The sequence below is a fragment of the Lichenostomus cassidix genome, chromosome 9 (assembly GCF_008360975.1).
Source record: "Lichenostomus cassidix isolate B80296 chromosome 9, HeHo_3.0, whole genome shotgun sequence".
Lineage (NCBI taxonomy): Eukaryota > Metazoa > Chordata > Aves > Passeriformes > Meliphagidae > Lichenostomus > Lichenostomus cassidix.
The window spans coordinates 16,320,592-16,346,798 of record NC_139490.1 but is presented as its reverse complement, the minus strand read 5'-3'; the positions used below and the strand labels follow the sequence as shown (position 1 = coordinate 16,346,798).

Here is a 26,207-nt window from a genome sequence, read left to right as displayed (position 1 = left end):
GGGATGAGTTGAGAGAAAGCCCTAAATACAATTCTGTAGAGCAATTCGTGCTGCAGGTTACTTTACCTTACAAGAATTGATAAAGTTTGAGGTAGGAGGCTGAGAGAGATCCTTTTCCCTTTCCTGGCACTGATGGAAAAAGTTATTCAGGTATGGATCCTAAAATAGGAAACATTCACATTAATTTCTATTACAGATGACTAGAATTCAGTACCAGAAATTGGTTACAGCAATCACCCGTGACACCCAGGAACACACTTGGCCCCCACCATCTTATACTGGAGTCATGGAAAGAAAATCAATTTATTTAGTCCAATCCATTGGCCAGCACAGCTTGCTAAATTCCAAGCACTTTGACTAATCATTTTTTAGTGTTGTCAGTGATTAATTTTTTCCTCACAATCTAAGGGGTTTCAAAGGCCAGATTTTTTTTTTCTTCCTAGTGCTTACAATTTATTTTCTTGCTGTTTAAATTGATATTCCACAATTTTTCAGTTGGTATAATCTTAAACAATTTTTTCCTTGAATCGTGTATTCCATCCTTAAAGTGTGTATTCCATCACTGGCCTCTTGCCCTTCTGCACTGAAATAATCTTTAAATGTTATAGAAACAAATCCACACACATTTTAAAACCCCTTTTAGACACTTTCCTTGACACTTTATGTGTAAGCAGGTCACAGAGCTAAGAGCAATGTTGGCTTACCTGAGTATTTACTGTTGATACAACAAAAGTAGAGACTTTAAAAAGTGGTTTCCCATTGTCTACCCATTTCACATCACTGCCAATCTGCTGTTAAAACAAAACCAAACAAAATTCACCCACCAATTCCTACTTATTCAAGTCTACACCAAATTTTCAGTGCATAGCTTAGCATATGAGTGTGCATGAGCTGCTCTGGCTGCTGTGCTTGCACCAACACCATCACTGCAGTACAAACTTCTCAGCTCAAGACCAGTGCTACCATTCAAGGGACCAGATCCTGCCCCACCCTGTCCTCATGACAATAGCAAAACAAACACAAGGAGGCAGAAATAATCCAAGTTGGACTGGATCAGCAGGAAAATATGATATCACACCACAAAACTGGGGAATGAATCATGACTGTGGAGCACATCAGCTGGACAATGAATGTCATATGGCCTCAGTTTGTGAAAAGATTTCTTTTTGACCACTCTGATCCACATTTTGAGATGTTATAACATTGTAAAATACATAAAATATACTTTTTTGATATATACCTGTGAATCAGCAACATACAACACTCAGGCCAGTGCTACACATATTAGTTCCTACACTCAATAAGAAAATGAGTATCCTAAACCAGACACCCTATTTACCATTTACAGTCCCCAGCAAATGCAAATGGGAATCTGATCTCATGTAAAACACCTGCAAATGGACGCTGTGTGCCATGTGAAGAAGATGAAGTGTGAATGAATACCTTTGCACTTGGCTCCTGCAGGCTCAGGTAGTTGGGAGGCAGGCTGCTGGCCACTGGCACGTGGTGCTCGTGGGAAGCCAGCTGGGCATCTTTCAGCAAGGGAAGCCAGGCATACCCCACTGTGCACAAGAATAGACAAATAGGACTCTTTGGAAAAACAAGCTTCTAAAGTTCAAAGGAAGACAATAATATCCAGCCAAAAACTTTGAAATCCTTATTTGAATGTACATAGTTTATATTTATAATTGAAAGTAATTCTACTACAGGTACCTGGTGTTTCCAGAGCCTCTTTCTTTTTGGCATTAGCTTTTGCATTTATGTCACAGGTGACATGATAAAATGAAAACAGAATGTGGTGTTTCTTATGGAGTTGAGTGGGAAGTTCAATTTTCACCTGAAATGTAAAATGTTACACCTCACTTTAGTTTAAAAATCAATTAAACCAGGCATCAGAGATGGGCTAAATGAGTGACATCTTTCTCTACACAGAGGTCTAAGTATTGCTTGCCTTTATTGGGTAACATTTGCCCCACGGTAATAAATGTTCTCTTCATGAAATTGTTTATAATGATCACTTTTACTGAAAACAGCTTTTTTCCACTTTGTCTTGTGGAGAAATACTTTCATAAACGATGAAAAACCGTAAGATGAAAGAAGACAGAACTAAAGAGTGGTGGACTCTGCTTAGAAGTGATCACCTGCACTTTAGCAGCCATAAATAGCCAGCACCATGCTTGTATTTTCAGGACAACCAAACTGAAAACTAAAATGACATCTCTGCTACTGCTTCATCGGCATTTCATGGCAAAGACCAAGTAATAAAGGCTGACATGAAAATAAACTTTTATTTATGATTTCTGCTCAGTCTTAAATCCCATATCATGCCATTCATGAATGCCTACATACTGGTTTTGAAGTATTATTCACCTACTGGAATAAAAATACAAACAAATCAGAACATGTTACCACAAGAAGTAATAAAAATGACCCTTGGCTCTTGTAAGCTGCGAAGAAGTTTATCCAAGCTAATCCTGTGCTAAAGTAAGGGTTAGAAATCGTTCATAAATGCTTCCAGTGTTAAATCAGCTTATGGGTAAGAACCTAATACCATAAACATAGATATAAAATGGGCACTCAGACGCAGAGATTGAGACAACTTTCTTCTTAAAATTCTACATTCTTTTACATTCTGCACTAGCTTAACTAGGGCCATTTAGGACAGGTGCACACATGTTAAACCCCAAACCACATCTGGTAAAGGATTAGCTGGGTTTTCAGTATCTCTGAAAATGTAATGCTTTAAGTTCCACCTCAGTTTCTAAACATGAATCTTACATACTTCTCATGTAGTTGTACATTATCCGTTGATCTTGCCTCTGACATTTTATCAAAATAAATTTTTACTGAAAAAGGAGATTTTACTGACTAAGAGAACAGTATGGAAAATGCTGGCTATACACTCTATGCTGTTTGCCAGCCGTATCACTACACAAAAAGCAGTAGTGGAAAATCCAGAAGAGACACTTGACATTTCAGGCCATCAAACACACCAGTCACTGCTAGGATGAAATTAAGTTCACCTGCAGGAAGCCTGGGGAATCAATACTTGGTGGTGCTGAAACATAAAGATGCACGTGAGACTAACATTTGGCAAAGGCCACCATATGAACTATTCTGTAGCTGCATCCTCAAAAGCACCAGCTAAGTGACTTGCTGCAGCCACCACACGTCACTGTACATTCTGTTCAGACCACTGGATCAACAAAAATACCCCAATGCAGATCTTATATCTCAGAGAGGGATTTGCTCTGACACTTGGCTCCACACTTCATCATAATGTTTACTGTTTCCATTAAATTCAGAGATGCAGCTGGACCCATAATGTAATCCAGACGTGCATTTTAGAGAGCTGGACTGTTCCTAATTAATTCTACAGCATCTTAACTGTACTCAGAACATCTTACAAAAGAACAATTCACTGAGTTGATTTAAAAAGAGAAAACCAAATGTAAGGCTGCCTGTCAATCTTCATAGCACAGCTCCTTACAGACACACAGGCAATTGCAACAGAACCATTCTGTACAGATATTTTATTGTCTCATTGGCAAACATATGGGATTGGCAGACATTTAATGAAAGGAAAAGCAGACTGACCTCATCATAGAAATCAGGATTCTGGGCATGATGTAGCACAGCAGTGTAGGCTGATGTTGTAAATAATGGTCCACCTGGCTTCCCATAAATACACTGAGAAAAGTAACATGTTTTCATTATATTGTGAAGTTCTGCTGAAGACACTATATTGGTATATCTAATATGCATGTACATTCAAAACAGTGTCATGAAAGATTGATCATTACTTTATCAAATATTAAAAGAAATGTTTTAAGTGCTCAAATGTGGATTTTTTTATACACACTTCCAGTAAAAGTCCATTGATTCTGTGAAAATTACCCTATGCTCAATTAAGCAATGCAGACTCCTTAGACTTCTTCCTTGCTGTTATCAATTTCAGAGTTTTCTGCAAAAAGCTTTACAAAATCTATTTCACTTTTATGCAGTTCAATACACAATACAGTGCTTTTACTGATTTTCCAAAGTTAAAAAAGCTATCCCTGTTAACAATCTCCTTTCTGGCAGGGTCCTGTCTGGGCACTCTCGATTACTGAGTAATGGCAATTTTATTTATTGCTGGGAAAACTAGACCACAACTATACTATGTAACAGCCCTCAAGCAGTAGCAAAGTTAAGAATTAAGTCTCAGGTCCTTCTAATTTTGTGCCTCTTTTCACTCAAGTGTTTGGAGCTCAGTGAGAAATGTAGGATAGATGGTAAATTCCAGAATAAGCAAGTTGCACTGTAAAAAACGGTTTGGTTTTCTAGTATTATTTTTCCCCTCCACCAGTCAGAGGGATGTATGACAACATCCACTCTTTAATTGTTCTAGTACAGCCCTTATTCCTATATTTTCTATGTGCTCAGAATCAGCATCCTCTCAATATACTTCTCGTGCAGCTCACCTTCAGTGGCTTTGCTCCTTCTTCATCAGAGCTTTTAAACTCAATGCACACTGTTATATTCCGTGCCTGGAGAGACAGGAGTGTATTAAAGCTTAGATCAGAAATGGGGCATCCATAAAAACTCAGGCAAACTACAGAGCTGAATTAGGTCTTTTCAAAATCCAGGAGAAACGTGCAGATGATGTATCAATATTTATAATGCCCGTAAGCCACAGTGATATCTCTAGAAATAAAATTTCCAAGAAAAACAGACAAAATGCAAGCCAGGCCTCAGAATGACTGTGTAGAAGCACACTATTAAGTGACCAGGACTTATTTATATTTTGTCCTTAATTAGTTTTCAACCATCATAGAAATACAAGTGGTACTCAGGTTTCATTTAAGAACTATAAACATTAGCCAGATTAATTTTATCTGCACACATTATGTCATTAACATAAAGCCCTCCTGAAAACTGTGAAGGTATTACCACACTATCTCTCTTTAAATCACCGATACAACTTAAAATTAACCCACAGATTCAACTCATTAAAATTGTATCAATATTTTATGATTGCAAAAACAGAAAATGGAGAAGAGCCAGCTCACTGACATCACCATTTTCCTCTCCTTTATAAGTACTCCTTCATTCCTACAAGAGCTCATGCAATGCACTACTACTCCATATTGGCCTGAATCAGTCACAAGCTGTACCTTGTTGAAGTGTTTTTGGCTATCATACTTGAGGTGTTTTGGATAGATGTATATTTGGTTCTTGTACACTCTGTAAGGTCGAGAATATTTTGTTGATTCCTGCACAAACTCCTCAACTTCCACGGTAGGTTGATGCTCCCTTATGTCATGGAATGGCTTGATTGGAATAAAGGATGAAGTTACACAATCTTCAAAAGAAAAGAAAAGAGAACCATCATATATAGTGTTTTTTTTTACAGTCTTACTACTAAGAATAAGTAGTGTTGAGATGGAACATGCAAAATCCTGCTGCCATTTCCAAAGAATGAGTAATGCTGAAATGCCTTAAATTTACACGTTACCTCAGAACAATTGCAATATATCATTCTTAAATGGTTTCTCTCACTTGAGTTAAACTGTACAGCATTGGTAACCTCTTCTGACACCCACAGTGTTTGGTGACATTTAATGCTGTAACAGCCCCATTGGTATATGCACAATTTCTACAGAACATACTGAGTGATGATACTTCTAATCAATTTTACGGCTCAGCAGCTCATTCAAGTTTTTCTATTACCTAATAATATAATAAATAAAATGAAGAAATGAGCAGTGCAGAACTAGATCAAATATATGATGCAATTGGGATAACTGAAATCAGATCAAGAAACAGAAGATGAAAATAAGCATTCTGTCACTGAGACTGGGAGAGATTAAAATTGGACAGAGAATACTTTCTCTTCCTGTGCCATTAAATAAGTGAAGCATTAAACTTCATGGGGAACTCAGGCTGAGAGGGTTCACCAACTTGGAGATGTCCAGAGCTATCAGAACTATTTCTGGGAAAAGCCATTGGACAGTCTCTGCCTACAAATTCCTTCCTCAAACCACAGAATGGCCCCCAGGAAAAGTCTACCAACATGTTGTGAGGAAGCTGAAAGAAGCTGCTGATCCCTCACATTCACCATGCCAAATTTTACCTCCTTCTAACCTAGTACAAGAGGAAATTGCCAGTTTCAGAGTAATGCAGGTGTTCTGCAACCCAGGCAGGCTGGGGAGAAGTGGCTCTAGGCCAGCTCCAGCAGTGTGGTTTCTTTCTTGTCTTTCACACACTGAAAACTGAGGGATATCTGGCCAGCTACAGGATGAAACAAAGAGTGGTTTAATGAAATGACAACAAATCAAAAACCCTCCCCTGCATACATTTTCCTATACAATGCACACTTCTGTCAGAATTGTCTCGAGGCACAATTATGGATGGAAAGCCTATGAGAGTGTCCTATTTAATGAGAATAATTAATTTTAAAGTGGAATCATACTTGGATGTTCCAAAGGAACACAATCAACCGCAATCTCCAAACAGCCAGGTATAGTCTGTATTTTGCTAATCTTCTCTGCTCTGCAATGAGATAAATGAAAACATTTTACAAAATTAGAACAACAGAGATGATACCATCACAGGAATTAATCCAAAATTAAAAACATACCCTGATTTAAGACATAAATATACATTAGACACATTTAACACACATCTACTGACAAACTCTAATCAAATGTAACAGCAGAAATAAAATATGATTTGGTTTGTGGTTTCTTTTTTTTTCCTGGTCTCATTCCTACATTCTCTTTGCAAGCAAACTTATTTTGTGGAAGAGGAAGAAAGTGATGAAGCAGACTTTATAAGAATTAACTTACCTACTTTTACTTTCTCAAATCTGAATGGAATATTCCCTAAAAGGAATTCAATGAGTACTTGGATGAGAGGAGTTCACAGCATTGTGGCTTCTGCAAGTGCCATGCTGAAAAGGGACCAAGACATATTCCTTGTGCCCCAGCAATTTGAGCAGTGCCAAAACCAAGGTGATAAATCTCTTTTGTCTAGGAGATGCTTTAGAGACACAAACACAGCAGTGGTGATACTAATGAATAGTCAGTGAAGTGTCCTGACCAGTAACAGTGAGATGGCACAAGAAGTTAAGGACATGATCCAAGCCCCATAGCTGGCATTCAAACTTTCTATGTTTCTTTTTTTAATATAAATGGAACATAAGTTATTCAGTTTAATTCATTTTTAGGCACATTTAGGGTAGAAGGGACAAGAAGAAATACATGGTTCAGTTCTCATGTCACTTCTCCAGTATAAACACAGACCCTGCTCTAGGATTTATCTGATTTATACCTGTATGGAAGACTATCCAGCCAAACCTCTGTTCAGTAATTTACAGACTGTAAAAATCTTGGAGAAGGTTTTTACTTTCAATGTCTATTCTTCAGTTTACCATGGAGAATCAAACAAACAAAAGCAAGGAACTGGGAAACCTATAAATAATGCTTTTGCATCTCTGCCACCCTTTTTTTATTTTTTCTTGTTTTCTTCCCCCTGAGATAATGCTCTGGTTTTGGGTACTTCACCTGCATCTCCCCTGACAGAAGCTGATTTAAGCAATCACTATTTTTAGGTTATAGTAACGTTTACTTTAATGTGCCAAATGACGTTTCAATTTTCCTGGAAAGTCCAACCTCAAGCACTTTTTGGCAGGTAAAAACCTAATGTGAAAAACACTAATGTAATATAATTTAATACAGCCACTTTGGCACACTGCATTAAATGAAGAAAAAAGAACAGTGAAAATTATTCTGCACAGCTTTGTAAAGCTTCAAAGCAAATTAGAAATGTTTCCTTACCTTCTGTACTCTGCTATTAGTTTAATCAAATCTTCCATGGAAACCTTATTACTTTCTTGCCTGAATAAAGGTGAGAATCGAGAGTCTCTGTCAACATTTCCCTGATTATCTTTAAACACTGGTCTATAAAAAAAGAAAAACAACATGTTTATAAACACTCACCCATATATATATATATATTTATATCTCCTCTCCTCTCCAAATATATATATATATATATATTTGAACATTTGAAGTTGCCATATGATCTTTTAACAAGGCTGGGATACGAATTCTTACACAAATTCATTGCCTCTCCACAGATCTTCACCCACGAGAGCCCTGCCAAGCTTTATGTTTGTAGGAGCACAGGCAATTTCAGTTTATTTCATGTGCATCCCAGTCCTGCAAAGACCTCAGACCTGCTTTGAGAAAGAGCCTCTCACCCATCACAGACATTACTCCTCCCTTCAACAAAGAGACTGATTCCTTATTTGAAGGAATCAATTTGAAGAACTCAATGCATCAACAGGTAGTTTTATCCATAGGTAATTTCATCCAAGAAATCATTATCCAAGGAAAAATCATTATAATTTTAAATAACAGAAATCATAGCAAGCTGTCAAATCCCAGCCACCAACTCTTACCACATAAAGAAACACATGCTTTTGCAGAAGCAGGTTAGAGACCTCAATGAATGCTCCCATGCATTAAATCTGTCCTGTGCCCTCCAGGAGCACAGCACCAACTCACAGTGTCTTAGCATTCCTTCACAAAACAAGTTTGTGGAGCACCAACTAAATTTTTGATGAACCAGCTACAAAGCACCCAACGAACTGGAAAAGAAGGATACCCATCTATAACTGAGAACAATAAATATCAGCAATTGTGTGCACAGGAAAACATTTCCAGACATTTCCATTCCTGCTCATTGACACTTGCAGGATTTAATTAAGACATTCCAGTGCCCTTTGTATATCCCTCAAGGGTCACACATGCTGGCTGGACCAGATAATATAACAACTATCCAAATTAATGAACCTTGGATTCAACTGTAGTATGAAAAAACATTGCTTAACAAAAGTAAAATGTTCTTGACACTAAGTGCTGTTCTGTGAATCATTTGGCCAATCTTGCTTCCTTAATTTACTCCTCTGTTCCACTGCCAGTGAGAAGAAGAATTGATGCCAGGACAAATTGTTGCCAGATGCAAAATAACAGAGCAAACATTTGGAAGAGGATTGCAAGAATAAGTATAAATGCACCATAACTTAATTAACTGAGAGAAGCACCCCTATTTCATTTCTTTGCAACTGTTGAAAATGATCAACTCTCTTCTATCATATTTTTGCCTCCAGCTGTTAGAGGGAATAAAGTCCACACCAACACACCATGTCAGAAAGCTTACTAGGGAGAAACCAGACCTAATTTCTGGCAGCCACCACTTACTCTACAAATCCTATTAAACTGCTGTCAGAAGAAAGAAAAAGGAAAGAAAAAAAGATTAAATAATTATTACAGTATTGGTGACACTATGATGTTTCTTGGACTTGGCACTGCTTCCTCCTCCAGACTAACAGAGAGGACCAAACATTTGGTGAGTGATTTCCGCTGGGCCACTGGGCTCTGCAATGTGATGCTGAGCAAACCCAGGCCCTGCTGGAGACTATGAGCTAATTCCAGTGCAGGCTCTGACACCAAGCAGAGCCCTGCTCAGTGCAGCAGGGTGTGAGGGCACTCACCAGGGAAGGGCTGGGGGTGCAAGTGTAAAAACAAAAAGAAGCTCTAAGTAGCTCACTCTAAGTGGTGTTGAGCACTGCCTTTCAGGAGGCTCAGGGACACAGCTTTGTGATCCTCAAGGTCTCTTCAAACCCAAAAGATTCCATGATTGTCCAGTCCTGCTCACTGGTTTGGAGTCAGAAGGGCTTTAGAGAGTCATTCTGCCTACAACCACTGCTCTGCAGCACCAGTGCTCCCTGGGTATCACATGCTCTACCTCTAGGACTGCTCCTTATTGGTTCAGCAGCATATCCCAACCTAAATAATGCACCCAGGACAAAATTAAAGGCATGAAACCACTACAAAACAGGGAAGTATTTTTATCTCTCCAACTTACACACAATACTCCATTTATATAAAGCTCTTACAACTACATAATTTAGATGTCCATTGAAAACAAGATAACCCTTCCTAAAAAGGTGTGTTTTATGCACTGGTCAAACTGTACTGGTGTCTCCATTCCCCCATTTCAGGTTCATTAAAGTTGAAGAGTTGCCAGAGCAGCAAGTATTGAATGTGTTATAGCTGCAGCTAAGTAACTGCAATCCCATGTTTTGCTGGATCCTTGCCGGTTGAACAAGAGTGCTCCTTGTCACAGTGAAGATACTGAAGGCATTTGAAAACTACAATTGTCACATCAAAAGAAGGAAATGCTTTAAAAACTTCTACAGTCCCTGAGTCCAATACTTGTCTAATACATTAACAATGCCTTAGTGCTGGGTACTTCTTTACTGAGATATTTCAACAAGAAAAAATTCCCAGAACTAAAATCTTGTAGAGATTCTAAAGGTGGTAATTTAGGGGAAAACAACTTAATAGACTCCACTAAAGAAATTGAAAGATCATCTCAGTATTCAAAGTGTTTATATGATTCTGCTCTTTTGACATTGTCTACCAGCTGATTGTCCACAATCCTAAAAATTCTTTGAGCACAGAACACCTACACATTGTTCATCATTTAACTTTGAAAAAGGTACATTTGAAGCAGTGGTTTATGATTTGTGGGAAACTTGCTCAACTCCAGGGTTAGACATTCAATGGAAGATGTGCAGTGGAAGATCTGGAAATCAGTACAGTCTCATTGCCTTCAGCTACCACAACCTACAGCAGCTGAACTGAACCAGCAGCTGCAGAAGCTGCTGAAGGATTCAAATATTAGGCTCTAAAACATGATGTTTACGAGGGTGGAGAAGGGCTGAAGGAGTAGGACTGTAAAAACTAATCTCTGTGAATTAAAGTTTCCCCCCACATCTACAATATGTAGCTGAGGCAGATATTTGCAAACTTTGGCAGTTCTGGCAGGAATATGAGACTCTGACACGCTGCAATTCTAACACATACCGTAATTATACCTGCGAGAGCACACAGACACCAGATTTCCCAGCAGGAAATCAGGGAAGAACCCTGAGTCATGCTTCTGAGCAATGCTAACAAACTGGTGCCACAGGAGCTAATTAAGAGTTTCAGTCACATGTGCAATACTCAACTGTCAAGAGTCTGGCTTGCTGAATGCATACGTAAAAATCGCACTGTGGCCATCTGTAACTGCTTTAAGGAGGGAAAATTTCCACACAAAAACAGGAGTGTGGTTAATGCCAGAATGAACTAACTGGAAAACACATTTCCAAACCCAGGGTTTTGCTATTTATCATAGCCAAACCATTTTTTCCCCCTGTAGTGCAATACCCTCACGTGGAAACTTCTATTTTCAAGCTGTGAAAACAGGAGTAGATTTTATACTTTGCTTTTACCGAAGTCAGTCCTGAGCAATGTTACTACAAAAGCAGATGTAAATGAGTGTGGAATTTGAATTTTCTCAATGCACCCTAGCTTTTAGGGTGCTACCTGCCACAGAGGGATAGCAGCAAAACTTCACTCATGTTTGTTAAGATTTTCCTCAGGCACAGCAAGAGCAGACCTGCAGCCACAGCTCTGGGCTGAGGAGTGTTGCTGATGCACTTGGGGCACACACAGCCCAAATCCTGCTCCTGCCAACTCCCTCTCACAAGGCAACAAGGGATTGATGCTTGGAGAATCTTATGTAAGGAAAACACACTTCTTTCAAAATGAGAAGGAAACCTTTCTGTATTCTATTTTTGCCAGGATTTGCTGAAGCTGTGGAAGAATGTTCTAGCCTTCTTTTTACCCACAAGTGCCTAGCCAGACCCTGAGCTAGTCAAAATCATCATACCACCTAAAGATAGCTACAGGAAGGGCTGAGCTGCAGAACATATCACTGATGGTATTGCCACAGGGCACAGGCAGGCAGGACAGAGTTAATAAGAAACTTCAGGTGAGTCTGGTGCCAAGCCTGCACCTCCTGCCATTGCACAGTCTGTTACATGGGAAATGTGTCTCAATCAACCCATAAATATGATTTTGATGAATGGTCCTTTGGCTACACAGAAATAGCAGATATTCATTAGTATCCTTGAGCTTGCGATGACACATTATCTGCCTTTCTCTTCAGCACTCACTTGCATCTTCTGTTCTTACTGGAATGTAAATAAAATATATGTATATGTAAATAAAATATAAATGAACCCTTCAAATGGCCATACTTCTCTGCATGTTTTCTTCTTTGGCATCTATGCACCATATTCTAAAATCAGAAGCTTTCCCCAGCACATGTCATGGGAAACTATGCCCTTCTGGTGCTCAGTGCTCCACACCAGCAGCACACACCACCAAGCTCTCTCTCATAGCCATGGGCAATGCCACAACATGACTTTTTCACCCAGCACTTGCTCGTCCTTTCTCCCTACAGCTGCAGGCAGCTCTCCACCAGGCCTGCTACTCTGAGAACAGAAGCCACAGAGAAGGAGTAGTGTTTTCACTTGGCAATTGACAGCTTTCCTTTTTATAGGGAATATAAAAATTTGTATTCCCTGCTCTACACGTGGCAGAAAGAAGGGAGAGCTGTGACAGAGACACACAGGAGAGTCTCCATCAGGGAGCTTTCTCATCCCAGAGCAGCAGTAAGTTGAAGAAATTACACAAGACAGAGAAAGAAAAATGGCAGAGGACAGGGAAAGGAATTACATTGAAAACTGAACGGAGAACAAATGGAAAAAAGCCATATTTGGTAAAAGGGGATCAAAAGGCCACAGGGGTGCCTCAATCTTGAGGTGAGACCAGCAAGAAATTCTACAGGAGGAGAGAGAGAAAGAACAAAAATCCATTACTGCCACTGCACTGACCTGCAATAAAACCCAACTGACCTGCCAAATGAGAAAATAAAAGTACTTCATCGCCTACTAACCACAAAAAGTGCAAGAGTACCTGAACCACAATCCCTCAATATGACCCCCAAACCACTTCAAGTCCTTGGTTATATTTTTCTTAAAACTTGACAGGCATCAAAACAAGAACAGAGCTTCACACCTGTGCACCTACTTTCTAGGTGGCCACTGCAACTCTATTTCAGACCACAATCATCTTTGCAGGAAATTTTTGTGGGAACTCTGACTTTGATATCTGTTTGGTAATTTTTAGTGCCTAATGAATGGTGGAGCTCACAATAAATTGATATTCCATCAGCTACCTTTGCTACTCCCTGGCAACTTCTGTACCTACCTGAAGAAAAGATTCCACCACAGTAACATTTAATGAGCAAGTAACTGACATTTAGCTGTGAGAAAAATAGGGCAACGAAACAAAAAAGCTGCAGGATATTCTGGGGTCCTGGACTAGAGAGAAAGCTTTGCTTAGCTTCAAGCAGAAAAAGTGGAAAAGAATAAAAGGATAGAAGTCCATGAGTATAAGCTATAAGATGCTTATAAAATCATGAAAAGAATGAATACATACCTCACTGACCAAGCAAATGGCATACGGTATTTGCCCAGCTTGCTGCAGAACTGTTTATTGGATTTTAACACTTTCTGTGCACACTGCAAAAAAGGAAATGTGAATTATTTCATCCATTTAATTTTAAGATCTGAACTGCTGCACTGTACATACAAGTACTTCTCTGCTGAAGAGGCTACAGTGTCCCTAAAATAATTTGGCCTGATAGTGTCCATAACAGAAGGTTCCGGAGTGGACAGCAGAGACATCACAAGATGAATATGATGCTATTGAGAAATGAAACCCTGTCACCACCCCTTTAGTCAGAACTGCATTAAAGTTGTTATTCCAGTTTTCTGTAATTACCCAATGCAGGTGCAGTGTCTGCTCTCACAGACAGACAGGTGCCTCCCCTGACTTTGCTCATGTACAAAGTTCAGCAGCTTATAATTTCTAAAGGATTCCTGAAAGAGAGTATCCCTTTACTAGGGCATAACCGGTACAGGAATGCACCACACATGGATCTGCATGTTGCAGACCAAATGGTGCTTCATTCATTCAGTCAGGGGAACTTGGACATTTGCTTTCTGAAGCATGGGGCTCCTGGGAGCTTGTTCTGTTCAGCAACCACACACTGCTGAGATTTGTCAGCACCATTTGCAATGCCTTCAGCTTCCAACAGCTGAAGCTTGCAAAGAAGGAACTGATGCTCCTGTTACATTACCTTAAAAGAATCAGGATTCTTAATGTAAGGTTCAGCACTGTTGGCAATGTTTCCTGTAAGCACCTTTTCTATTTTTGCCACTAGTACAATCTCAGAGTGAGGATTACTTATGGAGAAAAGAGCCTGTGGATAAAAGAGAGAACAGTTCAAAAGTGTACAGTTACACAGGAGAAAGGAAATACTGGCAGTGCTCTCTGTCGATGGAAACAGTAACAAACCAAATCCAGAAAGGATTATTAAGGATTATTATCTCTACTTATTTAACACAGCCAGATGGAAAAGAAAATCTTCGTGCTAGTGCTGAAGTCAGCTTGTGCACATGCAGCACCTTGCAAACAGATTGATTGGAGCCAAAAAGCAGCATGACCACATTAGCATGGCCCAACCTAACTGCTCCTCTTGGGCAGTACCCAAAAGCTGGCCTGAATCAGTCATTGCTCAGGGGAATGAAAGGAGGAGAAAAGGTAACCCCTGGTGGCTCAGCACACAGTTTACAACAACAGCAAGCATGTGGAAGCACTTTGAGATTATTGCAGCATTTAGGTGTTGCTTTGAGTTGTGATTTTATTTGGCTGGTTGGGAGAGGTCAGCAAAGGGACCCAAAAAGGCCAGGAAATATGGGTGGTTTCTCTAAATAAGAGACACTAAGTGTGATCACAGTTTTGATTCTAAATGGTCTATACAGGGAGCTCAGAAAGCAAGTGGCTGTGTACAACTGACAACCAAAACCAGAATGTTCTTGAAAACAAGAGCCACTAGTAGTATATGTAAACTCTCCAATGAAAAAGAAAACCATTGAACTAAAATAAGTCACACGAGTCACTAAGCCATGAAAGTCACACATGGAATACCTGTTTGGGGTATTTCAGCCACTCTTCTGGGAACCCTTTGACCTGTGGTTCTTCCATTTCATTGGAGTCAATATTTTCAACTGCACCATTTTCTAATGGACATGAAGAACCTGAAATCATCTGTCTAACAAGAGTGTGGTTCAGATCCACATGAAAATCAGCAGAGATCTTCCTGCCATCCCTGACATCATACAGTGCCACGCTCACAAAGAAAGGTTCTACCTGGAGAAAATATCAGAAACATAATATAGCAGTAACCAAGACAATGGGGGTAACATCTATCTATTAATAGTTTCTGCAATTAGAAAAAAAAGAAAGGAAACAAGTATGATTTCACAAATTATGAGATACATTAAAAACACATGCTTGCAGACATCCCAGACTAGTTTCCAACCTAGATTTTAGGGGCTTTTAAAGATAATTTGCTGACAGGGTGCCAGAAGAGGAATTGACAGCTTAGAAACTCACAGAACCAAAACCAAATAGCTAACTAATTATTAGAGTAAATGAATAGAGCCCCAGAAAACACACTGCAGGATTTTTCAAACGTAGATTCAGAGTCATTATAAAGGAGGAAAGAGCGAGTGTGGGCTTTCCAGGGATCGTCAGAAATGCAACACAAAGATGACAAATGTAAGTAGATGCAAAATGTTTACTGGTCCAAACACAAAAGCGTGGGTGTATTATTCTGTGGGAAACACATGTTCCATTTTGCTGGGAAACCAAGAGCATTCAAACCACTCTGACAGTGCCCACTTATCACATGGCACAGTACCAGGGAATTCAGTCCTGTGACTGAGAGTAACCTCCAAAGAGCATCCAGAGTTCTGATGGAATAAATCAGCCTCAGAACAACACCACCTGAGCTGGCCAGAAATCAGAACCTTCAACTGTGGAGATAAAGAGCAGTACATAGCAGGTACAATATTCTATGCCTTTTCAGCCTCTGCAGTGCATATTGCATGCCCTTGGTGCAGTTATCATGACTTTATTTAAACAGTTACTCCAGTCTGCCAAAAAAATATATTGATTACATCAGGCTAAATTTGCACTCACTGTAGAGGTCATCGTCAAATGAAAAACAAACAAATCAACAAACATAATCAATGCCTCATATGTAATGTATGAAAGTGGAGTTGTTGGGATGCTGATGTCTCATAACTTTCCTACTTCAGAGGAGAACTAACCAAAAGCTATAGACTGACATCTACATCTCACTTTTCCATGCCCTTTTCTCTTACAGTAAGAATAAGCAAATTTTTCTGTTGTGTCCTGGTTTTAGCTGGATTTTTCCACTAGATGAAACATCCTGTCCTTTCTATTTTGCCTTCTCTCCTGTAACTTTATCTGCATGGTTCCTGGTCTTTCCCTGAAAAACAGCAAAAAAATCCCAGCAACTGATATTCAATTGCCTCCCTACATAGGTCTTGGCAGTTTAAACTTGTTTTTCTTACAGCAATTGTTAAGAATCCTCAAAGATTTAAACATTTTTAATTCTCCACCAAGCTGTAGCTAAATTTCTGCAGTCTAAGTCAACTTCAAAATATCTATTGAAAAGTTAATCAGTTTCATTATTTAGTCCAAAGGGATGGTAAGGGCAGGAGGAGTGAATGCAGTATGCATGTGTGATACAGCTTTCCTTTCACTTCTCTTTCCCAAGTAACACCTGCACAAAAAGAGAGAAAAAAAGGAAAAAAAAAAAGGAAAAAAAAAAAAGAAAAAGAGAAAAATCATAGGGAAATAAGAAAGGCTTACATTGGTTAAAGGATCATTTTCATTTTCAGTAACACAAGCCTGGAGATTCAAACTGAGGGATTTGCAAGTTATCAGGATCCTCTTTGCAGGCTTTTCTTCAAATGGCTTTATCACAGAGTTTGTCCCTGGAAACTCCTTTTTCTGAGGATTCAATGCCTGAAATAAGTTGGGCAATTTGTTATACATAGGAAAAAGCACCATATTCCAAAACTAGGTAAGCTTTTTAAAAGTCTTTCTAACCACGTAACCATCTAACCACTGAAAACCTCAAAAAGTCACTGTTGGTATCTTCGTATTACTATAGTAAATGAGTGTTAGTCCTAATTTACAGATTAGGAAGCAAATCAAAAAGATTGCCTGCAGACATATATAACGTCAGAGGCAGAATTAAGGATTCAAATTAGGTTTCCTATAATTTTAGAACAGACGTTTTTCTTGTTTACTTACTGTTTCTGAAACTTTAGCTTTTAATCTCCTTGTATGTATTAAAAAACCTCACATTTTCAGACTATTAACACCACGTTTCAGAATGAGATTCCAAGCATTTCCCTCTTTCCCCATTACTCATATACCACATCCCTCTTTCAATTTGCTTAATACTTTTAATAAAGGCCTTATAGTTGATTGACAGCAGTCTCAAGTTTAAATATATACTGATAGTACTGATACTTAAGCCTTCTTTTTAAGTAGAATGAAATTTCTATTTAAATCACATTCAGTGCAAGAAATAACGTTATTTGGATCCCGACATTAAATGTCAAACTTTGCTTTAACGCTTGTTTGAAGCTAATTCAGAGCTTAGCTGGACTGGACTGAATGCCCTCCAGAGGTCACTGCCATCCTCAACCCTTCTGCAGTCCAAGTGTAGAGTCCATGCAGAAATCTCTGTGGATTACAGTGAGCTTCCCTCTCTCTCCACAGCTGAAGCCTTGGCTGTACCCAATTGCTTGCTGAAGTGCAACCCACTCTGCTGGCTCAGCTAAGCCACTCACCTTCTGCCACCTGTATTTTAAAACTTTAAAGAATTAAAAAAAAAAAAAACTAAAATCACTTACTGCTATATCAGGATCCAAAGAGAAAAGATTTAGTCGCTCTGTATTTCGAGAAGCTTTCACTGTTTCTTCTGTTTCTGTGATGTACTGTGGTGACAGATAATAAATTAGTTTTCTGCACAAGAACAGAAATCCATAGATTTGTTAGACTTCTAAGTGAATGATCAATGTTTCACTCATAAGAACATTTCCTACTTCTGCAGCAGTTATCCCAAAGCACCTCCAAACACTCTTTGCTTGTGAAGCAGGGCTTTTCAGGCCATGACATACTTCTAAGGAATCCCAAAACAGATCAATTCAGTAATTCAAGCTCTTGTATGTTCATGTATGCTATCCATTGAGTAAGATGTCAGATCACTGCACCAAAATCAGTTTAGAGATTCCCAAGCTGAGGGAAATAAACCCCCACCAAACCAGCCCTGCAGAAAAACACCTGTGCCAGGGAAGGGCAGAAAGGAGAGCAGCAAATGCCACTCAGCCTCACAGCCTGGGCACACACAGACCGCAGTGGCACCCAAGGAAAGGCTGGGAGTTCTCTCCTACCCACCCTCTGCCCCAGGACAGGGTCAGACACACCCATTTTCCTTCCAACAGACACATGCTTCAGCTCTCTGACCAAACCAGCTTAACCTCCTGAAGCCACCTGCTACTTTCCTATCCTACCTTCTAAAAGTTTAACCTTCTGTCTAACTGTGATAACTCCTTTCCTTGCTATTTAAGCTAATTTATCCAATATGCAAAGTAAGCCCAGCACATTCCCTTCCCCTTAAAGATCCCTTGGGATAGCTCTGAAATTTTATTCTCAGTCTAAACATGCTCAACTCCTTCAGCCTTTCTTCTCACTTCGATTTTCCTTTTTTTTTTTAAATTTTTTAATTTCCGAACTGTTAACAGTGTGCCCATCTTTTCTGGTTGCCTAGGACTGAGTACAACGCATAGCTGACATGGACAATTCTCTTGTTCAGGTCCTGAGATATCTGCATGAACTAAACCATTAGAAAAAATCTATCCACAGACACTCTGCTGCTATTAATACATAAACTACATTTTATCTGCTTGATTGTTTTGTCTTTATTTTGTTTGATGATCTGATTTTTTTATTCTTTTTCGCATTCTAGGCGACCACTTCACATATATGAATATGAACTACAGTAAAATTCTGTCCTCAATTGCACAGACAGCCTTCAGTTCAAATCTGTGTGAGTAACATCCTCAAACAGCACTTGGCTGTGCAGACAGACAATATCTGCAGCAGCTCACTGGCAGAAGGCTACAAACAGATTGTACATCCGTTTAAGAGAAAGCAGTGAAGCATTTCCAATCTAGCTTTTCATTAAAAAGCTTCTTAGCACCATCTACAATTATCTCATCCACATGAAGCAGTTTATGAGCTCCAGAGGACAAAATGCCTCCCCTGACAGCACATGTATCCTTCAATGAAGTTACAGAAGGCAAGGAGCAGTTCAGAGCTCTCTTCCTTGCCAGTCACTCAGGAAATCTTGGGTCTCCAAGGGCCAAACTCTTTTGAAATGCAGTTAAGATGAGCAAATATTTCACAGATAACTGCAGGGACCAGACCGTTACTGACTTCACAGGTCTAAATCAAAATGCTCTGTGGAGCACCTACTTTCTTTACATCTGGTGGAGATATTCTCACTTAAATAAAAGGATTAGGTGTTCAGAAAGATTATTCGTGTCTTTTGTTGCATCTCTAACAATTGGAATGGACTGTGCAAAATTTTTCTACCTTTTGTAATATTAATGATCACCTATTGGCAGGCATTTTTCACCTACGAAGTCCTTTCCACCAAACTTTAAAGAAAAATAACATCCATTACTTTTGCAAAATCCGGGTGCAAGGTGTTCTCTGAAGAATCTGCCTCTTCTTGAGAGCAATCATAATTCACCGAAATTTCTGCAGGGTCTTGAAGAGAAGAAAAAAATACACAAAATGGTTTTATCTTGCTCTTACCACTGGGTTTAAAAGATAAAAACCCCTATTCCCACGTTATTTCTTTTTATTCCCTTCAGTCTCATCGGGCTACCAAACAGAAGCGATGCTCTTGTAAACCTCTGTCCTTCTCAACCTCACCTCCCACTGCTGCTCACTGTAACTCAGTCTATATTTAAGCTTCCAAACAGAAGGCCTGACTACTCAGTGAAACATCCAGCACATTCATTCATGACAAATATTCACACCCACGACAAAGACACTTTTTACTTTCAGTCCCTTCTGAGGCAACACCTCAAACACCAAAGGTTTATGTCAACCAAAAGATTTTTGATTACCAGCAAAGGGGTGCTCAGTGGGGCAGGCAGGACCTCACCTGCTCTTTGGGAAAGGCAGGGATGCAGTCTAGACTCCATGAGCTGCAAATCTATGGATCCAGAGCACAGCACTGTACACAAGCCCTGTGCTTTACTCAGATCACCAGGGAGTGCTGTTTTCACTAGGTAATTCAGCCCCATGTGAAAGAAGTCATTACAGTCATTTAAGGCTCTTCTTGCCAAGAAAGCCTAATGTCTTTTGACAAGCTAACTCCATAGCACATTCCTGTTGCTTGTTATCAGCTATTTTACCAGTAGAGACTTCTGTTTTCTGTTAGCCTGTGTTTTGACCTTTTATGAACATATTTCTTCCTGTTTCATTAATATTCCTTATGGGTGGGATTTTCAAAAGTACTTCTCTCATTCTGAAGTGCAAGTCTGTTGTGCCTCCAAGTTGTAAAAACATCTTTGGCTATTTGAAGAGTATCCTGTCCTTCCAAAATTAGAACTTATAAACATCAGGCTAGGAGCTCAATTAGCTCTGAACATCCCTAAGATTCAGATGCATGTGGATTCAAAGCTTTGACTCAGCTCAGAGCACACGCATTTTACATCTGTATTAAGGTTTCAAGTGTTTTCAGCCTTAGAATTTCAGCTGGAGTTCATCCAAACTGAATGTGGATTTATTATGTGGAGGAATGAGTTAGTACCACATGAAGATTGCAGTATAACAGAGCATCCAATTCGTTCTTCCACAGTGAAAGCATAATACGCAAGTTAAAAAAAACAAGAAGTAAAAGTCAAAAAGCTTTCAGAGAAAGAGCCATATACCACAGCTGGAATTTTTTTTTTTAATTATTAGCTCCAGATTTTTTAAAAAAACCAAAATTCTGGAGAAAGAACTGATCTAACCACTCTCCAGCACAAAACTCTTTTAAACCTGCAGAGTTCCAGGACAGAAAAACACAAAGTCCTAGCAAGATCATTGACAGAAAGGACTAAATTTGAAAAAGAGCTGCATATGCAAAGTGGAGCCACGTTGCTCCTGCTGACTTTGTGGGAACAGCTTTACCTCCCCTTCAGCCTTCTGAAAATGATCTGAGGAGAGTTAGCTGACATTGTTCAGGGATTGCCAAGACTGGTGCTGCTTGGTCAGAAATCAATAGGTGCAGAATCCATTACAGACTCAGGCAGTTAAAATGATTAAACACTGCTATGAAGGTTCCACTTTTTTCACTTGTTTAAAAAACCCCCCAACAATACGAGAGATTTTTTCACTCTTACCAAGTCTCAGATCAGTAAGATCTGCACTCTTCCTCTCCTGAATGGTTCCCTCCGGATTTATTTGCAGGATTTTGTTGAGAGTGGAAATCCAGTCATCCATATCCTGCTCATTTTCAGCTGCCAGCACAAAGTATGTGAGGTCATTCATTTTCAACTCAAAGGCATGTTTCCTAAGCCTGTTATTCTGTTGGAAAAAAAGGAAAACAAAAATGAACACTAGAGCTAATACAAAAAGGTACTGAAAAAGGCATCCATAAGATGGACTTATATACATCCACTCCTTAAAAATGACACTTAAGCAAACTTCAGTGGCTTTTAAGAAAATCCAAGTAATGCAATATTAACACAGTTTTATGTCAGTTTGTACATTTAAGAGTTTCTGTGGCCAAACATCCATCCTATATTTAGCCACAGAAATCGAAGATGGACAATAGTTCAGAAGGGAACACCTCCCATGTGGAATAACAGAAAGCCTCTGGTCACAAAGTGCAGCACTGCTACCTGAGTTGGAGTGGTCTGGAGAAAACAGCTCTAAAGAGCAAGTTTCTTACACTTTTCCATCAGACCAGACACGCAAAAAGAGAAATCAAAGTGTTTATGCTATATATATTTATATGCTGTCATATAAATATTTGGGGGATAGTGGGAACAGGACTTTCCGGGAGATTGCAACAGGACAAATTCCTGCATGTTAACTATTACAATGGGTACTTCCCACATCTACTTTTGTTTTAGAAGGATTTTAAAGATGACTTAGGGGATTTCAACAGTTTTTCACCAAAGGCATAGTGCTGGTCAGTCATTGCAATGCTATCCTTTTCAAGCACAACATAAGAACAAATGCCCAGTATACTGGGAATAGATTGATGTCTGAGATCTGTTTTCTGTCACCAGATTTTACCTGCAGGAGATGATGAGTCTATCAATTTCTGTCATAAGAATTAACAGGTACTTAGTTACTGGAATGGCTCAATAAAATTTAATAAAATGATGTGATCTAATATAATGTGCTTCATTCCTCAAATTTACCAAATTAGTGAGGCATGTATCTCTTAGCTTTAAGGAAGCACTTGCATCAGTTTTCTCTCTTCCTTGCTTATATCTGAGAGAACAGTAATGCATCCTACCCTCCATTGTTTCATTGAAGTTTTAAAGCATTGACAATGGGCATCAGTGCCACCATTTTGATTTTAACATTGCAGAAAATTGCCATCACTTTGTTGACAGATTTAACCTTGGAGTGATGCAAATGAATTAAAAAAAAAAAAAAATCATCCACCCCATAGCTGAACAATCTCAAATAACATGACAGGGGTCTCCTGCAGTTCTGCATATTGTAACTATTTTCCTGTACAGTCCTATAAGAACAAGCTATTAAGATGTTTGTAAGCCAGATGGTGAGATGATAGTGATACTTTTATTTAAGACAAACAGAGGCAAAATCTGATACTGATTAGCAGAGGAGGATGAGAACCCAGGACACTGAGAAGCAAATTCCATGAGCATTTTTTTCCAGCAGCAGAGATGATTTAGAAGATTCCTACCCAATCTGTTGCTAATCACTTGCTCCAGTTCTTATATTACATGTCATGACCCAGATCAGGAATCAGTTAAGACAAAACTACTTCTTCTGAACCTACCTGGGTCAACAGGGTCAGACAAATCTTGGCTTTTCAAATTGACTTGGGACTGTGTGGGTGTGTGTGTATGCATGTGTGATGGTTTTAGTTCTGCTACTGGAAATTCTCTTGATAGGAAATAATTTTCCTCTCAAGTACTTTATGGAGGTGAATATTCTTTCAGGGTTATAAATTTTAGTTCATCAAATACAGGGTAAGAATAGGGTTGGGTTTTCTAGCAATTGGTTCTTGGGTGTTCAATATTTATCCTGATCCTGAAATCTCTCTAATCCTCCAATCATACATTTAAATTAAAGTAAAACAAGGACTAAAACTGCACGAAAACCTGGCACATATCATATATATAACATCATATAAGGGCTTTACCAAGAGTTAGAAGTTGAGCAGAACTACGCAAAGAATCTTGGGCACTGGGCATTTGAAACTTTTAAACACAGAGTGTTTTTAAAGTGTATTATGTACACCAGTTTATGCACAATCTATAAAGAAAAACGCTATGTTTCAACTTAACATCAGACAAGACTAAAAAGCATTTAAAATTAATGCATTTATTTTCTATATGATGTACTTCCCCATACAGACATGGCCAAGATCTTTAAATCAGGTACTGAAAGGTTATCAGACATTATCTAATACAGCAATACATCTTGCATGCTGAATCTTAAGAACATCAGGCAGGGCAGGAAAACTTCAATATCCACTCTTCCATCTGCACTTTAGACTTCTGGCAAGCAGATGAGATCTACAGCAAAGCCTTTGTTTTAAATCTAAGGCCAACTATTTTCTTACTGATCAGTTAACAGGAAAAAAAACCAAGGTACCATTTCTCAGTTTGCTCCTCTATAAAACGCCTTCCATATGGTAAATGGACCTTGACTTCTAATCTTCAACACTTAATTTCAAGTTCAAAAATTTCTTCCAGAAGGAAATAATACAAGATTCAAAAAAGGAACCATGAATGAGCTATAAATGAAACATCAGGCTAAGTCTAATGCCTGCAGGGTCATTCTTCCAAAAGAACAGAATTGTTTTGGAAGCATTTTGTATTTTATCTGGAGATGATTTCTCTCAGATGTTTATCACAATTTTGATATTCAACCTCTATCAAACAGGAGCTCAAAGTCATTCATAGAAACTGAAATGACTTACAGTGGTATTAAAACTCATTACATCACAACTTTCATATCCCATTTTTTCCCTAAAAAACCAGTTTTGCCCAACTCTTTCTCCACATTCTCTGGTCTCCCTGTTCATGGCAACTCTAAGCCAGGTTTCATTTTCCAGCTCTATGATTCCAAGTCCATCACAGACTTTGACAGCTGATGATATTCACCCTAGTACTCCCTTGGCTAGGACTTTAATTTCTTGCTGGTGAGGCTAGCTCAAATTTGTCAATCCCATGCTAAATGCCAATCAAAGAACAATCACAAACCTTGTATCTAGGGGCAAGTGAGAGGAGAACCCACTGTTCAACCAGTGTGGGACAATTTGGAGGAACACTAGAGATTTAGAAGGTAGCTGTCAGAAGTTCACGGGGAGGATGATTTCAAAGGTTTCTTGAGGTTTTTTTTTCCTCAGAAGTTAGTAGAAAACAGCCAGAAATTATTTTTCTTGCTCCAAAGGGGTTTAGAGGTGAAGGAGAGACATCACAACCAAGAAAACCTTTTGTTTATCAGGTGTCTTCCCTGAAAGGTTTCTTTCAAAGCAACCCTCAAAACAGCCTGCCTGACACTGTTACCAATCTTTGCTGATTAAGTGGTAAAGTATGGATTAAATAAAAGGAATTTACTTATTCAGTGACACATTGGGCTAGATCAGTCAATAGCCACATACCACGCAAGGTAACATCTTGTTTAAAATGAAACAAAAGAAAAAAGACAAATATATTACCAGAATGAGAGGAAAGGAAGAACAAGATGGAGGAAAAAAACTAAAAACACAGTTTAGAGGAACAAAAGGAAAAAAAGGCTGGTTTAGTCATTTCTGGAAAACAAACAATAAGGTTCTGTCCTATCTGCTGCAATTAAGACTCTCTGTCTTCTCCAAAGGCTTCAAGGAGGCTCAGGACACAAGATTAATTTAACACTTGCCCACCAGGTGATGCTTTGTAACCTGAATCTCTTTACCCCACAAGTAAGCATGCTCTTAGTAACCATGAGGTAAGATCTGACATCTAAGAAAGTAATTTCAGTGAAAAAAAAATCCCCAAACTTTTCACAGTATTTATTTTTCTCATGTTTGCCATGGACAAAGAACGTGTGCGTGGTTTGCTACTATAATTCAGCTGTGGTTTTTTCAAGCTTGTCAGACTGAGCGTTTACACCAATTTAAAGAGCAAAACCACTGTTGCTTTCATTTCCTGAAACTGCTAATGAGACCATTATTCTGTTAATGAACATGTTCTTCCATTTGCCTTTTTAAATGCATCCTACACCCAAAACACTACAATGAAACAAACTGGAACTTACCTGTACGACTCCTGTACAAGAATCCAAAAAAATGCATCCCTTTGGCTCCTTTGATATTTTTTCATCTTTATAAAAATTCATAATGTACGAGCTATCCGACAACTGTGTCAGCTGGAAGTAGCGCTTTTTGAACGACTGAAGTAGTGGGAAAGAAGAAGCATAAGAATTGTTGTACTGCAAATTATTTTCACTGATACTTTATATTCACATGGTTTAAATAACAGGCAACTCCTGACTGCACTTCGATCACACTATTTTGCAGACAACTGGAATATTATTTTATTATCATTTAAAGCAATGTAATCAAACCTGAGATACAAACAGCTAAATGACAATGGCAAGAAGTGCACCTCTGTGGGGAATATAAATCCAAATGCAATAAAGAAAGAATAATGTCATTTCCTTACCCGAACAGTGATGCTATTGTTTACAGTGCTGTTGAAATTCCCTTTATAAAGCCATCCAGACTTGTAAACTCCTGCTGCTAATCCCCCTCCTCCTCCACCACCACCGCCTTTTGAAGATGAGTGGGATGTTGTATCCTGTATGGATGACATGATTAATGTTGCATAGACTTGTTTTCTGAATTCCAAGACAAAAGAAAATTGTAATGTGTGAATATCTGCTTGATAACAAATAATCACCCTTTCACTCCTTTTAAAGGAAAACATTATTAATAGCCCTCCCATACACAGGATGACATGAGACAAAGCTGTTTCACTAATTTCAGAGCTATTTAAAATATGAAATATTTTACAGGAGATAATGATCCTCCATTATCATTCTTTATTTGATATTAAA

At 38.8% G+C, this 26,207-nt stretch overlaps 1 protein-coding gene across 14 annotated transcripts in view; it reads right to left on the bottom strand.

Moving 5' to 3' along the window:
- DOCK10 (dedicator of cytokinesis 10) overlaps positions 1–26,207 on the bottom strand; it is a 146,873-nt gene that overhangs the window by 42,837 nt on the left and 77,829 nt on the right. For 13 of the 14 annotated variants that reach the window (XM_085069637.1, XM_085069624.1, XM_085069630.1 and 10 more), the window contains exons 6-23: positions 25,814–25,948; positions 25,407–25,541; positions 21,299–21,482; positions 19,585–19,670; positions 17,750–17,833; positions 16,695–16,850; positions 14,940–15,161; positions 14,089–14,211; positions 13,386–13,468; positions 7,821–7,943; positions 6,455–6,534; positions 5,157–5,344; positions 4,464–4,529; positions 3,598–3,690; positions 1,714–1,837; positions 1,444–1,562; positions 705–791; positions 67–159 (exon numbers count right to left, since the gene is read on the bottom strand). In XM_085069637.1, coding sequence (XP_084925763.1) covers positions 67–159; positions 705–791; positions 1,444–1,562; positions 1,714–1,837; positions 3,598–3,690; positions 4,464–4,529; positions 5,157–5,344; positions 6,455–6,534; positions 7,821–7,943; positions 13,386–13,468; positions 14,089–14,211; positions 14,940–15,161; positions 16,695–16,850; positions 17,750–17,833; positions 19,585–19,670; positions 21,299–21,482; positions 25,407–25,541; positions 25,814–25,948 — 2,181 coding nt within the window. The remainder of the gene's footprint in view (positions 1–66; positions 160–704; positions 792–1,443; positions 1,563–1,713; positions 1,838–3,597; positions 3,691–4,463; positions 4,530–5,156; positions 5,345–6,454; positions 6,535–7,820; positions 7,944–13,385; positions 13,469–14,088; positions 14,212–14,939; positions 15,162–16,694; positions 16,851–17,749; positions 17,834–19,584; positions 19,671–21,298; positions 21,483–25,406; positions 25,542–25,813; positions 25,949–26,207) is intronic. The other variant, XM_085069627.1, reaches the window with a different exon arrangement.